Genomic DNA, 15,652 nt, shown 5'->3' on the forward strand with positions numbered 1-15,652 from the left:
CTTAATGTCTACATGTTTATGGTCACAAAGGACTCATGGGGGCAGCAGAGGACCAGTTTTGGATCTCAACAAGTTTCAGCAGATGCATGGGGACCTACAAACATTAATTTATATTAAGTGATTTCATGTCTGAATACTTGGATGTGCAAAAACATTCTCGCTTGCAGAAAGGGTTAAAAAAAAAAAAGGTCTGAAATTTTCACTGATATGTAATGACTTATTGATCTATGGTCCAAAGCTGTTTGTGCAAATCTTTCAGGAGGCTTTAAAACTAATTGAAGGTGAGAATCTTCTCATAAAGGGTAATGTACGATCGTTTAAAGCCCTGGCTACTCGTATGTGGTCCTCAATATTGGCACAAAACACTGTACTCTCGAATGCCTTTTAGAAAAGCAAGAAATGTTGAGCTTGCAAAGAGAATTCCACTAAGTCTGAAAGTAGAGATTTTGAGTACAATTTGCTTAAACGCTTTTTTTCCAAAGTGACATACAACACAAGTAAAGATCTAGAAAAAAGGGAACAATGTCAGTAAGAGCAAACAATCAGCTTTGAGTCTGATTGGACACACAGGTGCTGACAGGAAGTGACCAGAGGCAAAACACAATATTGAGGGCAGTTCTTGAGAGCTCTCACCATCTTAAGTCATCAAACAAAAACCATCGTCAATAATATGGAGACCATCATCAAGTTAGTAGGTATTCATGAAAGAGCTGGGTCTTTAGCTTTTTCTTAAAGGTGCAGAGGGACTCTGCAGATCCAATGGAGTAGAGCCTGTAGGTAAAATACTCCAATTGAAAGTTTACAGAAATTTACTTAATGTTATATGGATGGCATAATCCCCAATATCTATTTGTTCTGGTCAGTATAAAATGAACACATTTAATACTATATGTACATTTCTAGACTGGGTAATTTCTTTTTTTTAATCTATAGTCCATAACCTAACAAACGCATTGTAAGTCATTATACGGGCTAAAATAGAAATGTGGTAAATAATCATTGCAGAGCGTGTCAAGTTGCACAGCTTGCTCTGAGCAATTGTTTGAGCTTTAGAGATATTTAATATTCAAAAATGTGCAAATAAAGGTTTCCCCCTTTCTTTGTATTTCAGTTAATGACAAAGGTCTTGACATTTTCTTCTCATACATCAGTAATTTGATTTTCACTGAAAGTGAAGTAAATACAGCCAGTGGTGTTGAAGCCATCTCTCCGTCTCTCTCTCTCTCCCTCTCCCTCTCGCCTGTGATAAATTGGGAGGCTGGCTCTGTGCGAGGAGTCTGACAGGAGACGAGAAGGAAAACACAGCCCACCGTTTCACTCGCGAGCAGCTCAAAGACCATGCTCACGCTCTCAACAGGTTTGCTTTTTTTTTTGACTGAACCAGCGCACAAACAAAAGGATTAAACCATGGGAACAGATGGGAATTCTATAACATAAGCAAACCTGTTGGATACCAGCTTAAACAATGGCTCCTACAGCTGCCGCACAGCATTTGTGTCACCCCTGAGAAGATCCAAGTCTGGGCAAAAAAAGTGTTTTCTGGAAGAGGTGGGGAGGGCGGGTTGCTGGGTAACCTAAATGCCTGCCCCCAGAAAATTTCTGGTGGCGTCCACCTCGCTGCCCTTTGCTCTGGGCTGGGGCTGGAACCTGAGCCTGTATGTGGGGATGCTCCTCGGACTCCTGACGCTGCTGCTGCTCCTCCTGTGGATGCTCCTCAAGCAGCTGAGCAACTCGGTGGGAAAATCTGTGCTGCAGCCTGCGCGCTCTTTCAGACAGCCTCGCTTTGAACACAGGTTCGAGCACGTGTTGTGAAAACAAAACAAAACATGGAGACAATTCTGCCAAAACATTGCCAAGGACTGAGGGCTTGTTGGATGGCTTGAATGTGCCTTTGCAGGTTCATGTAAGAAAATGACTTTCAAAAATGATTTATGGACTCAAGCCCTTACATTCTGTCAAAAAATAAAATCTGTTCATGTTCGTATTTGTAGAAAGCATTGTCTATTATTTGAATCTTTTTTTTAATCTGAAACAGTATTTTTCTTGCAAATGCACGAAGAAGGGAGTTCAGGGAGTCGTATCTTAATTGTAAGTAATTCAAAAAATCTTGTCGTTTTTATGCATGAGCTAATTCTTTTCATCCCTCAGATGGATTTGCACAGCTGAGCTGAAACATCTAAATGGCAGAGAAAAAAAAGAAAGCACAAGCCAAGATTAAATCTGCATCCCGATTCATGCTGATTAAAGCAAATGCATTCACAAGGTAATTTGCACCCTTCTCATCTCATTGGTGAATTGGCAGGAGGAATATTGAGAATATGCCGCCGATGACAAATATGAAGGGAACTGTATGCCACTTGGTTTCTAGACTCCTCAGGGGAACAAAAATAAATGAGGGCCCTCGAGGCAAAAGGCTTAATACCAACAGCAAAAGGCAACATGCTTGATATTGTTTGAAACTTATCTGGGATTTAAAAGTGTCTACTTAATACAGGCAGGGATATTTGACGCCCCTCTTTTCACTCAGTATGCCTTGGACTGTAAGTATTTATGTGTTTTGGTTTTATTATTGTACAGTCATTACTCAGAGGTGGCCAGGCTGTGTTGCTTTGAATAGTCTGTGAGAAACCAATACTCATTAGCCCTGAGGGTAGCTTTTTAATTAAACACAGTTGAATTCCTTTTACAGCAGCACAATAACAGAGACATCGTTGGACAGTGTTGTTGTGTAAAGCCTCAGTCAGGGATAACGTACAATGAGCTTGCAATTCTTGTGGAAATAAGCCCTGACCCCCTTCTGGGGAATCATTTCTCATTTGATGTAATTAACCTAATTGAAGACATAGAGCGGGTTTTGTGTGTGGCTGCTGTCTCAATCATGAAACAGCTTATTTGTTTACCTGTTTCGATTGATAAAAACTGATACAGCTCTTATGTGAAGTTGCTGAAAAGTTGCTTAGCTTAGCATAAAAAATAAAAATGTGTGACTAATATTAGCCAAGGACTGACTCAAGCTGGTCTTTTCTGGTTTCCAGCTATTTTGCCAAACTGGGCTAGCTATTAGCTCAGCTTAGCATGCAGACTGGAAACAGGGCGGCTCTGTCCAAGGGTAAAATGCAAATTAATTGCAAATATTTTAACTGAATTAAGGCTGTTTTTCCCTGTTTCCAGATTTAGCGTCAAGTTTGGTCGGCTAAGCGATCCAACTGTTGGCTTAAAAAAAAAAAACCCAGCAGGCTGTGCTAGGCTAAATTAAGCCAATTAAGATGTTTTCAGCAAGCTGCGGCTTAGCCTTACTTAGGCTACAGTTCAGTTTGAAACCAACGACCAGGCGGCTAAGATGTTTTATCTACTTGTTTGATCCATTCAGAAATGTCAGTGTTCAATAGTTAAAGGCAGGGTTGGTAATTTTCCAAAAACTAGAATAATTTTGAAAGTAGCATTCCCACAGTGCCCTGTCTGCACCCCCCCCCCCCCCCCCCCCCCCCCCGTTTCAATTGCCCCCCCGGGGACAAATACAGTTTTTTTAATTGAATTGTGCTCCCTCAAAAGCCACGCCTCCTCACTTACATGCACAAGCGCCATTGGTCCAGAAGCGGACCTCAGCTCATGCTTTGAGTGTGGGCTAGAACATGCAAGAGGTAGAGAGCGAGCAGGGAGACAGGGAGGCGTCTGATTGGTTCATCAGATTGGTACCTCATGGCAGACATTGGTCGAAGTTTTACAGGATTACAAACTGATACAGATAACAGATTTTCTTTGTTCCTTTTTCAGAGCACATGAATTAATAACATATGTCAGGACCTAAAGACAATTTAAAATCTTAAAAAGTGTTTCTGGAGAAAATTACCAACCCTGCCTTTAATTTTGGACTGATCCAGGCTAGCTGTTTGTTTCCAGCTTCTGCCCTGATCCTCATATTTAGTGAAGACATGGTCTGGGTATTAAACTTTGCATCTGATTAGATTTCCCAAATGACCTGCTCCTGTAGACCTTTGTCAGTCTGGAAAATACTCTTCACTATTTCAAAACAAGACACCTTGAGGGATTTTTCTTCAACAGTTCTGACCGCAGGTTATTTCAAACTAATCATTTGCTTGTCGTCTCTTTACAGCTTTCAGACTAATGAGGTTTGACACCACGAAAAGCTCCCACAGCGTCACGTTTTTCACCTCTGTTCTTCAGCTGAAATAGCCTGCGTCCTCTGGCACTGCTTTGCCATCTGTGGCTTCTCCATCCTTCTCTAATAAACACACAGTGCCATTAAGTCTGTAAATATAGCACACAGATGGAGATCCCCCCAAAAAATGAACTCAAACATGAAAAGAGTCACAGCAGCTAGAGAGACGGTGCCCTCTGCCTTGTAGATACCTGCTGGGTTTACCCCGCCGACAGTAAAGAGGCAGTGTCTGCTCAAGAAAAGATGAGAGATGAGGAGAGATTGTATTGTTGTTTTCGTCTCATATTCTGTGACCAATTTTCAAGGGAGAGTGAAACTAGTGAGGAAGAGATGAAAAACAACTTCTTCAAGTAACTCATAAAATAAATCAAGGGAAAATCCGGCTTTTGTGCAAGAGAGAAAAAAATACAATTTTACAGCAGATGTTATTCTTGTGGTGGATAAAGATAAACTTTATTGATCTCCATGGGGGACACAACAGCTCAAGAAACAGGAATATAATTATTAAAAATAACAAGAAGTTAAAAATCAAACATATGTGCATCAGTTGAATAAAGGGAGAACAAATACAATAATAGAATAATACTAGGTATGTGCACTTCCACTTGTGGAAATAATTATTATTATTAAAAACACACACACAGTGTGTAGCATTGTTGATATCAACAACCGATGATACCGGTAAGCTTGGGGCAAAATTAATCCCATTTTAGAAGGTTATCCACGCCACAATAACCAGTCGGAATAATCGACAGCAGAAAGCATGCGATCCCACTTTGCATCATAGAAATCTCCGCCTTGAGGGAATACTTAAATGGCTCATGTGTTGCTGTAAACACAGTATTAGCTGCACTTTTTACCTGCATATTTGCTTTCAATTTACAGAGGCAGGTGGAGGTGCAAGATGGGGTGTACTGGTGCGACAGACACGCTTGCCCCCTTTGGCATGCCATCGGTCACAGCCGACTTTTGACACATGCCGCTTCTCCCACATGGCCCAAATATCAGTACGGCAATAAATCATACCTGCCTAAATTGTGTGAGACGAATCCGATCCCTGGAGCCAAATATCAATATTTTAACAAAAAGAAATATGGCGCTCTGATTAGATTTTCTTGCCAATTTGACTCGCGGCGACACCATTTCATAAGTCATGTTGTTGCTTATGACGTGAATCAAGGTAAAGAGAACAGAAGTGAATTGCCCAAAGAAAAAGAAGATCAGGATTCAAGAAAAAGAAGAAGACAAGATAAGGAAACTGACACCAAATTGCAGGGATCAGAAATCGTAATTTATCATAATACGATTGTCTTGCATTACATCAGTCAACGCTGAAACGCTGTTTCATGATATAATTGTGTGTGACGTATCAAATATCATATTGGGAGGTTTCCTGCATTCCTACTCCTTGTAAACACATTCTTTTGTTTAGACAAGGGGAAGGCACCTTGGAGGAGCGTGCAGCAGGAGGAGGGTCTTTGTGGTAATTGTATTTGTGCTGTACAACATGCAGACTTATCCACAATCTGACAGACTGAAAAGCAATGTGCAGGAAACAGAGGTGAGAAGTTCACAGCAGCTCACTGTGTCATGAAACAGATTTCATACCAGGAGGCTGCAAAGAGAATTTAATGTCTGTTCAAACAAATGCAGACATTAGCATTGTCACATGTAGCCCCTCTTGTCTGGACATTTTCAAAGTTGCAGAGCACGTGTGAAAGAGAGGCCAATGGTTACACTGAAACCCAGTCCAAAGTAGCTAATGGGAAATTGAACTAGCTTCCTAACAGACTGTAAGTATGATGGTGGCAATATTTCTTACTCTAGTTATCCAGGCGTCTCTTTTGCAGTAATTCTGTCTGACAGTATGCTAATCGTGCAGGAAGCTGCAGCTCAGCTCAGCTCTAAAGCAAAGTGGTGCTTTAACTCAGAGAAATGGAGAGTTATCTGCAAGAAAAAACCTTTATTTTTTCTCAGTCACTGTCTTGCAAAACTGCCTGAAATATTATGATGTGGTATTTTGTGGGTGTTCTCAAAGGATCCACAGGGGTCAGGTAATATTTGTTGAAATGAAGCCATCTGCATTGATAACACCTGCCCTCAGCGCAGAGAAGAAAAGCAAACAGAGGCGATCAGTGGTGTCTGGGGAGGCCCTTTGATTGATGATGGAGCTCATTGTCTGTCAGTCAGCACCTGACAAATTGAGCTGTCTACACCTCTGTATAGCAGGATGTCCCTTGGTGCTCCACTCAGGAATGAAAACCTCACAGTGATTCACTTCAGAAACTGACAACCAGGGGCTGATAGGAGAAGATGAAGCATCAGTCAGCAGTTTGCAGACTTACTGATACCTTACACTGGGAACAACCAAAACAGCAGTTTTGTAGCTGTAAAGGCTTTATATGCGATTTTTTGATCCAGCAGATGTCGCCCTTGAGCACCAGCATGAAACCAAAACAACTCGCGGTGCATTGTTGTGTTAGCATGCTAATGCTAGCGATCTTTATTATGCTGGTATCGTCACACTGCATGTAAATTTACCTGAAATGAGCGTGAGCTAGAAACACAGTTAAGCAGTGAGTACAGTATGTTATTCTTCTTTTCTCTAGTCCCTCAATTAAACAACTTTTATACACGAGGGGAGGAGTCAGCCGGCCGTCCTGGCGATGTAAACAAAGTGAAGATAGGACTCTGAAAACTCTGAAAACATCACAGACAGTGGGACTCGGGTGTTACACCCATTGTAGACAGTCATGACTCACAGAGTTATTTTCAGAGGATATACTTGATTTCTATTATATTTAAGTGTGAAAAATCACATATAAAGCCTTTAAATCCTATTTCTTTTAAGCAGTTAGATGCTAATCTTCGCAGATATAAGGATGTATTACCTCCTAATGTTGTTCTGTAAGGAGACCATGAACGTCTTCTTAAGCAGTGAAACATTAGTTAACTTTAAATCCTGTTTGAACTAACCTTTACTTAAGTTATGTTAAGTTATTTTGTTCTTTTATGTACATCATCTCATGCAAACTAGTTTTGGAGAGTTTGGATGTGCTGGGTTAAATAATCTTGCATGGGAAGCTTCAGAATTTGACCCTCGTCTCCGCCTTTACAATCTGTCGGTTGTTCTGCTCATCTTATTTCTCCTTCATGAAATATTTCTGCACACTCGAGCCTCGGTCTCTGAAACTTCCTCCTGAAACTTCTTCTATCACAGCATCAAATTTCCATCACAGACCTCCCCACCTGCCCCATCCGTGAAAACTTTCCTTTGGACTCCTTTCATATTTGCTGCATTCTATACCCAGCACAATGAAAATGTGCATATAGCATATTAATGGAAACCCCATGTGAAACCCCTCTAGTGTATAAAAACTTCCACAGTTCAAACTCTTGCTCTTTAAATATGGTGGGGCGGTTTTGTTTGGTGAAAAAAGCAAACATTTGAACCTAACAAGAGAGGTCATCAACAAATGTTGCTTAGAATTAAATTAAAATCTTGGGAAATTAAATATTGAATTGTTTAATTAAGTCTCCATTTAATTTGATTGATTCTCTATTGGCTTCTTCTTGTGTGCTTGTTTTAGGGAAGCCGTCAGTCTGGTGGGAGTGAGATGAAACGGCGAGCGTCCGTAACTGGATAACCTGAAAGAAGGTGTTAACATCTCCTCACAAGTGCTCACTTTAATTAAGGTTAGCGGGGACGAGGAAAGCAATAATGATATGTGAGCAGCGTCTTGGCGCTTAGCTCTGCTGATCTCACCGCTCGCTTCAGACACAAACGTCTCCGGTTTGTCTCCTGTTTGCCACAACACAACACAACACAACACAACACAACACAACACAACACAACACAACACAACACAACACAACACAACACAACACTTTATTACATGAAGCTGGGATTAATCATGCTTGAGAACGTGCCGTCCAAAGAAACTGAAGGCATTAAACACATGTTTAAACATTGAGGCCAGAAAGGGGAATCTGCCTCACTAAAAAAAAGAATGTTAAAGTTAATCTAAACTCAAAATGATGGTTCTCAAACAAAACAGACATAACAAGCTAAAACTCCTCATAGGAGTTTTAAACTTAAATTGACAAACATATCCCTCAGCGGACATGAATCCAAACATTTTTATTCAAACAATTTCCAGTAGTCTTTTTGAGATCTGAAGATAGCAAAGCTGGTTTTATTATAATAACATAATTATTGGCAATCTAGAAAACAAAACAAACAATCTGGTTAATGTGATAGGCCTGACTGACATGCAGTGCTGCCATTGGCCACACTAATGAGGTAAATTACACCCTAAAAGCAGCGGCCGAACCCTCCCTAAGGGGTTCCCATCTGACAGAGCTCACTCTTGTGTCCCTGCTGAATGCTGGTTGGAGGGTTGATTTTTGTGAGGACCCCAACAGACTGTAGAGTCGACACTGTTTGCAACTCTGAGGCCATGCGATAAATAAATCTCAAGAATTATTCCAGATCTTGAAAAACGAGCGGAAATGATTATTTATCACAGAAAACGAAGTAAACAAATTGTATGAATGCATGTCTGCAAAGGACTTCCTAAAACATCATTTTCATGACATAATTCAAACAGTCAAAAAAAAAAGTGTCCCCAACTATTGACAGCTTGCATATCTTTTTCAAAAGAAGGATGCATCTGATTCTCTATTGTTAATTACACTGAATGACCTATTCTGTCCCTGTTGAGTCTAAGATATCATCTACAGGTATGGTTATTTTGGATCTTTTCAGGAAGTGAATTTGATTCTGACATCCTGCAACATCAAAAAAGTTACTGTTATTGTAATATGATGTGTTGGAAACAGAAAGGATAACAACATAAAATAAAAAAAATAGCCCTCACTGAATTATGGGGACAGTCACATCATTGGGAGACACTTTTAACCCCTTGCCACTTCTCCAAAGGACACACAAAGAAACTGAATGCACGAGGTGACGATCTCCTGTTTGAGTGACAGCGAGTGAAACACAACACCGCATGTGGATGAGGAAGTGCAGCCTGACAGCTCTCCCTCCCCTGTGTGACGGTGCAGTCTCCACAGACAGAATAAAGAGCTTCCACCTGAGCTACAGGATCACCTGAGGAGGGAGCGACAGGCTCGGTAAGAACACAGACTCACAGTCACGTCTTTGGATGGATGCTTACACAGTTGATAGCAATTAAATTCAAGTTTTTAGATGGTTGCCTGCCAATTAAAAAACATGATTTTGTGATCTGTTGTAATATCTTTTAGGTTACAACAACAGCTGTCTTCTATCAGGAAAAAAAACAGGATGGTAAGTGTTCCCTTTCTTTGTTTTAATTCAAAAATGAAATATCCTCAGAGGTCGAGAGGTAAATGCTGTGAGACTAGAAAACAACTTGTAGCCACAGCAGCAGATATAACCGACATGTTTGTGTGATGAAGTGTGCCTCGACTCTTCAAAAGGTCACTGCCTTTTCCCAGCCACCCTGAGAACCCCGACCTGCATGATCAGTTCTAAACACTAAACATTGGACCTTGGTTCATTGGTTCTAAACATTACAAATATCTGTCAGCACAGCCAGCCTCCTGATTTGCATAAATCCCCTAGCTACCATGTTTTTTTTTTTTTTTTTTACATAATTTGATTGCTTTTTCAATTCATTTAATCCTCATCTTTTTCAATTTCCTATAAGCTGTGAGGACCTGGTGTGCAGATATGCCGACTTCTAGAGGATCCCTTATTCCCTGAAAGGACTCTCTGCAGCGACGGGCTCATTAGGAAAACATTAGCGCGACTCACTTTGTGCTGTGGTCTCACCTCGGCACTAAAAGAGAAAGAGCGGCTTCATTTGATACTGTTGATTTGATTTTATCCTCCCCGGCTTGTGGAGGGACCTCAGACTGTCTGATGAGGAGGAGCTGATTTAAAAGCGATGGCAAGAACTCCGTTTCAGCCGATGACGCTCGGTCTAATTTGCTCCGTATTGTATTACCGCGTTTGTGAAAGCTGTAGGTGTCATTGTATCCTCGCCGGGTTACAATTTCAGACAATGACTCCCTGATGGTGCTTCGGCTGAATAGAGAAGCACTCTGTACCAATAAGAAGTTAATGCAACAGCCTTTTCTTTTCTTAGAGATTAGCATTAACATTGTCTTAAACACGTGCAGGTTCAAGAGGCCTATACTTCACATTTGTTGATTAGAGTGTGTTAAAAAGAAACAACTGACTATACAGGGAGTCAATAAGAGAAGCTAAGACGACCGTTTCCCTTTTTCATCGTGCTCAGGATGGTGAACTCAAAAGGCTGTTATAATGTGGCTTTATGTTCAGGCGTGCAAGGCGATTGGAAATCTTACAAATTGCTTTCATTTATTTCCTAACTGGTTTATTTATTTTGTCCAGAGATTTCTCGATACAGACTTTTCTCTGTGTTTCTCCATTTTGTCTTGTCTTCTTTTTCTCGTGTAATGTTGGCACCAGAAATAGTTGCATTTGGGTTGTTGAGGCCTTTAGGGGCCATGTGGAAGGGTAGGTGGTATCGGCGTTGTCATTACCTGAAGCTTGCATGTAGGGAGCCTGTAGGTCATATACAGAAGTTCTGTGTGTGGGTGGGCGGTGAGAGCTAGCATGGAGGGGGGTTGGCTCTGGGACGCCGGAGCTCACTGTCAAGCCTTTTTAAGATGTTGTGGGACTAATGAAGTGAGGTTCCCACTTGACAACCCCAGGTGATGTCTCTGCCCATCAGTCTACACTGTTAAGTTTTGGGGGCCAATAGGGGCCATTTAGTAACGTATGTATCGGTGTTGTCACTACCTGGCGAGTCTGGGTCTGTTGATTGTGGCACAGCTGGTTCGGTTGCAGAGTCAACTAAGGGACACAGGTAAGGCAAAGGAGCATAATTTGGTTGGGGTTCAGGGAAAAAGTATCTTGTGTTTAATTCAAATTTTAAAAACAAACCCATCCCTCCTTTATTTCTGCATATCTGTGGTTCGGGTCACAGTGGCACTAAGTTAGCACAAATTTTACACTCCCAGGTGACGTTTTCCTGGGGGATCCTAAAGCATTCTCAGGCAACATGGGATATATTAGTATAGCGGCTAAGCCTAAAACTTAAAGCCACTGAGGGGCTACATGGACAAGCTAATCTAGCCCTATTAATTGACGCGCTTGCCGGCTTCGTTCCAGAGCGTAAGAATTCGAAATAAGACTTCTTTGTTCAGGAATATTTCTTTGTCATTCCATCGTTGTCTTAATTAATGTCACATGTGAGCTGTTCAAACAATAATCCAGACATTTACATTCAGTCTTGTTACCTCATAGCATACAGCGGTCTAAAAAGTGTCTAGCAACACCTGACACCCCAGTGATAGTTCCTACCTATATATATCACCTTAACCTAAAGGCGACACCTGCTGGAACAATTTTCCTAAACATGGCTCCTACAATTAACTAACTCCCAATTCAGGGGTAGCATCCTTTAATACCCATCCTAGGAAGGACCCGGGCTTTGTAGTCTGCTCTGGTCAAACTGAAATGAGAAGGTGTAGTCTGCAGATGTTTTCCTGTTTGCGTCATCACCCTCAACCTTTTCACTTTCTTAGCACAGCCACTGTCGCCTAGTAAGCTAGTAACTGCTGCGACAGAACGAGCTAAAATAACTGACTTCACTCGCTCACAGTGAAGTTCCACACCTGCTGCATTTACACATCATGCTGACTTAATGCAGACTTTTTACTTGGAGTCTGGCTGGAAAAAGTCTGCAGAAAGCCTTGGGAGAAAAATTCAGCTGTTTGCATTCACACATTCATCTCAGCTGGACGAAAAAGTTCAGGAGCGCAGAATTGAATGTCTTCAGCTTTGCAGATATTTGTTATACGTAAAGGTAAAGTTTTGCTTCATGATGTTGGTATATTAAGAGTTAAAAGATCATCTTGTTAACTAAATGCTGTTTCTCCCCCAAAAAAGTAATGCAATATATTTTATGTGGAGAGGTGATTTCGCATTCACAGGAGTTGGATTTAAAAGTGAATGTATCAGCAATGATACATTCATTGCTGAATGAATGTTTTGGTGTACCTTTACCTTGATACCTAGTACCTTTTTGGTGTTCTGTGGCCCTTCAAATGTTTTTCAAACAATTTATAAAAAAGAATCTCCCAATCATTGTGAAGATATTTAACGACCCCGATGTTAGCTATCTGAGAATCCCCAGACAGTTTGGTATTCTCTGACTTACAAACTGGTTCATTCTTTGCTTATTGTTTCCTAGAAGACACAAACATTAATAATAAGATAAGTGCTGATTCATATCCCATTTGGAAAAAAACTAATTACACTAAGAGATAGTAAGAGAGTTTCTGAAGAGAAATTGTGCTGACCAACTCAACCTGAGTTTCTTGAAGCAGAGAGCAACACTTCAGAGGAGAGGAGAGGAGAGGGGAGGGGAGGGGAGGAGGGGAGGAGAGGAGAGGAGAGGAGAGGGGAGGAGGGGAGGGGAGGGGAGGAGGGGAGGAGAGGAGAGGAGAGGAGAGGGGAGGGGAGGAGAGGAGAGGAGAGGAGAGGAGAGGAGAGGAGAGGAGAGGAGAGGTTTGGTTTTCAAAATACCTTTTATTTTACCACTACCTGGAGAAAATTATAACACTGTCACATCATCACTCAGATCAAGAGAAGGAAATAAATAAATAAATAAAAAATAAAACAAGTGCAACAAAAATCACAACATCAACAAAAACAACATTTACTGCATCAAAAATGAATAATCAGCTCTCCATCCCCACCCACAGAGCACAAAGCTTCTTCCACAGCCCATACACTATTAAAGTCTTGCACATTGTCCATCATTTGATAATAGGCAAATTCTACCTTCAGTCTGGCCTTCAAAAGTCCCTCCAGAACCAGCACCGGTTCCACACAGCCAGTACCCTGAGCTCGGTTCTTGCGTGTAAGCCAAATGGCCAACTTAGCCGAGCCAGATAAAAAGTTCATCAGTGTATGTACAGTCTTTTTCTTTGCAGAATACTTTGGCCCAAAAACAAACAATGCATAAGAGAAATCCTCCCCGAGAGCTTCAAACAAGCTTTTCATAAGGACAAACAAGAGTGAGAGCCTGGGACACTCAACAAACAGATGAGACAAAGTTTCAGTTAGTGAACAAAACAAACACTCCTCTCCCACCCCTGGATCAATGTGCGCTCTGTATCTGTTTGTGGCTATAACCCCATGCACAACTCTCCACTGGAGATCTGCTGTTCTCTTCTCAACAGGCAGCTTGTACAGGGACCGCCAGCTGCCTTTCGGGGAAACCTCCGGGCCAAAAAACTCGATCCACCTCGACTCTTTCACTCCCGACAGACCACGAAGATGTAGGACCTTAACACAGGACTGATAGAGTGCCTTTTTCCCTGCATCCTGGAACTTTCCCAGAACAGGAGTACTAAAGGACAGCAGTCCACCTCCTCTTTCCTGCCACTCCCCGACATCTGGGGTAACAGACAAAGATGGGAAGCTGTATTCGCCCTCTTCACTCCACTGCTCACACAGATTCTCAATGTTTAGAAATGTCACAAGTTTTACTGGAAGTGCAGCAAAGACTTCCTCCACCACTCTTTCAACCACCCGGCTGGAGGTGATATTGGTCCTTTCTTTGAGGGCGTCCAGGGTCAGTCTTACCAGGTGACCCAGTTTTGTGCAGCCTGCCTCTCTGAAACTGGCCCGGAGACTGGCTGACTGCAAAGTTGGAGTCCTTATGAAATCATTAAAAAATAACGGTTCCTCAAGGATCCACATTCCCAGACTCTCAGTTTTTTCCCTTTTGAATGTGTACATTTTCCATGCCTGCATTACAGACATATAAAAGGATGTTAATCCAGTGAGATCCACCTCCTCAAGCTTTAACAGAAAGAGCTGCTTAGTGTACCCCAGCCGTCCAGCTCTCCTCAGCAGCAGTCGAGCGATGTCCATCCAGCTGGGACCACAAGTGAAAAGGAGTCTCTGTGCAGTCTGGAGTCTGAATGAGGCAATTTTTGACTGAATGTCTATAAGTCCATGTCCCCCTTCAGCCACCGGCAGGTAGAGGACTGCCGCCTGGACCCAGTGTTTGCCTGACCAGAAGAAGTCCAGGATGGCCCTTTGAATGTCCTCCACCAGCCCTCTTGGAGGTGTCAAAGCCACAAGTCTGTGCCAGAGAGTCGAGGCAACCAAGTTATTGACCACCAGAACTCTTCCCCTATACGACAACTGGGGTAGCAACCATTTCCATTTAGACAACCGAGCGCACACTTTCTCCCTAACTCCCTCCCAGTTTTTACTTTTAAAGCCCTCGGTACCCAAATAAACCCCCAACACCTTCAACCCCTCCCTCCCCCACTCAAGTCCACCCGGCAGACTGGGCACTGCCTGGTCCCTCCACTCTCCCACCAGTAAGGCACCACTTTTTTCCCAGTTCACCCGTGCAGCTGTTGCCCTTTCATACAGGGACAGGGTGTCCCGCAGACACCGAACGTCCCCCTGATTGGAGATGAAGATGTTTACATCATCAGCATAGGCAGAAATTGTAGGGGGACATTCAATGCTACAGGCCGTGGGCAAAGAAAGCCCGCTGAGCCGGTCCCTCAACCTGCACAGCAAGGGCTCAATAGCCAAGCTGTACAGCTGGCCGGAGATGGGACAACCTTGTCTGATCCCTCGCCGTACAGGGATTGGCCGACTCAACCCCGCCCCCATCTTCACCAAACACTGTGCATCCTGATACAACAAACCAACTAATGACACAAAACCATCCCCAAAACCAAAAGACCTCAGTGCAGAAAACAAATACGAGTGATCCACCCTGTCAAACGCCTTCTCTTGATCCAGAGACACAATGCCAACATTTAGATTATAGATTTTACACACATCAATGACATCTCTGATAAGAAAAATATTATCCATGATTGTCCGGTCTGGAACACAGTAACTCTGGTCTTTATGGACCACACTTCCCAGAACGTCCTTTAGTCTGTTCGATAAAGCTCTGGAGAGGATCTTGTAGTCCGCACAAAGCAAAGCAACCGGCCTCCAGTTTTTTAACAATGCCAGGTCACCTTTCTTGGGGAGCAAGGAAAGAACTGCTCTCTTACAAGAACCAGGAAGAGACCCGGTCCTGCAACACTCCATTAAAACACTATGCAGGTCAGACCCAAGGATATTCCAGAACCTCTTAAAAAAGTCTGTGGACAACCCATCTATTCCAGGTGCTCTTCCTGTTGCCATCTGAGTGACAGCAGCAGTGAGCTCCTCCAGAGACAGCTCCCCTTCCAGAAGAGACCTCTCCTCCACACTGAGCTGAGGGAGACCCTCCAGGAGCTCCCTGCGACACTCCTGGCTGCAACTCTCTGCTCCAAACAGATCCTCATAGAACTGCATGGCGTGACTGCTCATTTCCTTTGGATCAGCTGTTATTCGACCTCCTGGCAGTTTCAGACAAGTCA

General features: G+C 42.6%; 1 protein-coding gene across 1 annotated transcript in view; it reads left to right on the forward strand.

The window, feature by feature from the left end:
- Positions 1-9,250: 9,250 nt before the first annotated feature.
- Positions 9,251-15,652, forward strand: part of anxa5a (annexin A5a) — a 28,883-nt gene continuing 22,481 nt past the window's right edge. Inside the window, exons 1-2 of the mRNA XM_065959113.1 lie at positions 9,251-9,319; positions 9,452-9,494. Coding sequence (XP_065815185.1) covers positions 9,492-9,494 — 3 coding nt within the window. The 5' untranslated portion in view covers positions 9,251-9,319; positions 9,452-9,491. The remainder of the gene's footprint in view (positions 9,320-9,451; positions 9,495-15,652) is intronic.

This window comes from Labrus bergylta, chromosome 9, assembly GCF_963930695.1.
Source record: "Labrus bergylta chromosome 9, fLabBer1.1, whole genome shotgun sequence".
In the NCBI taxonomy this organism is placed as follows: Eukaryota; Metazoa; Chordata; class Actinopteri; order Labriformes; family Labridae; genus Labrus; species Labrus bergylta.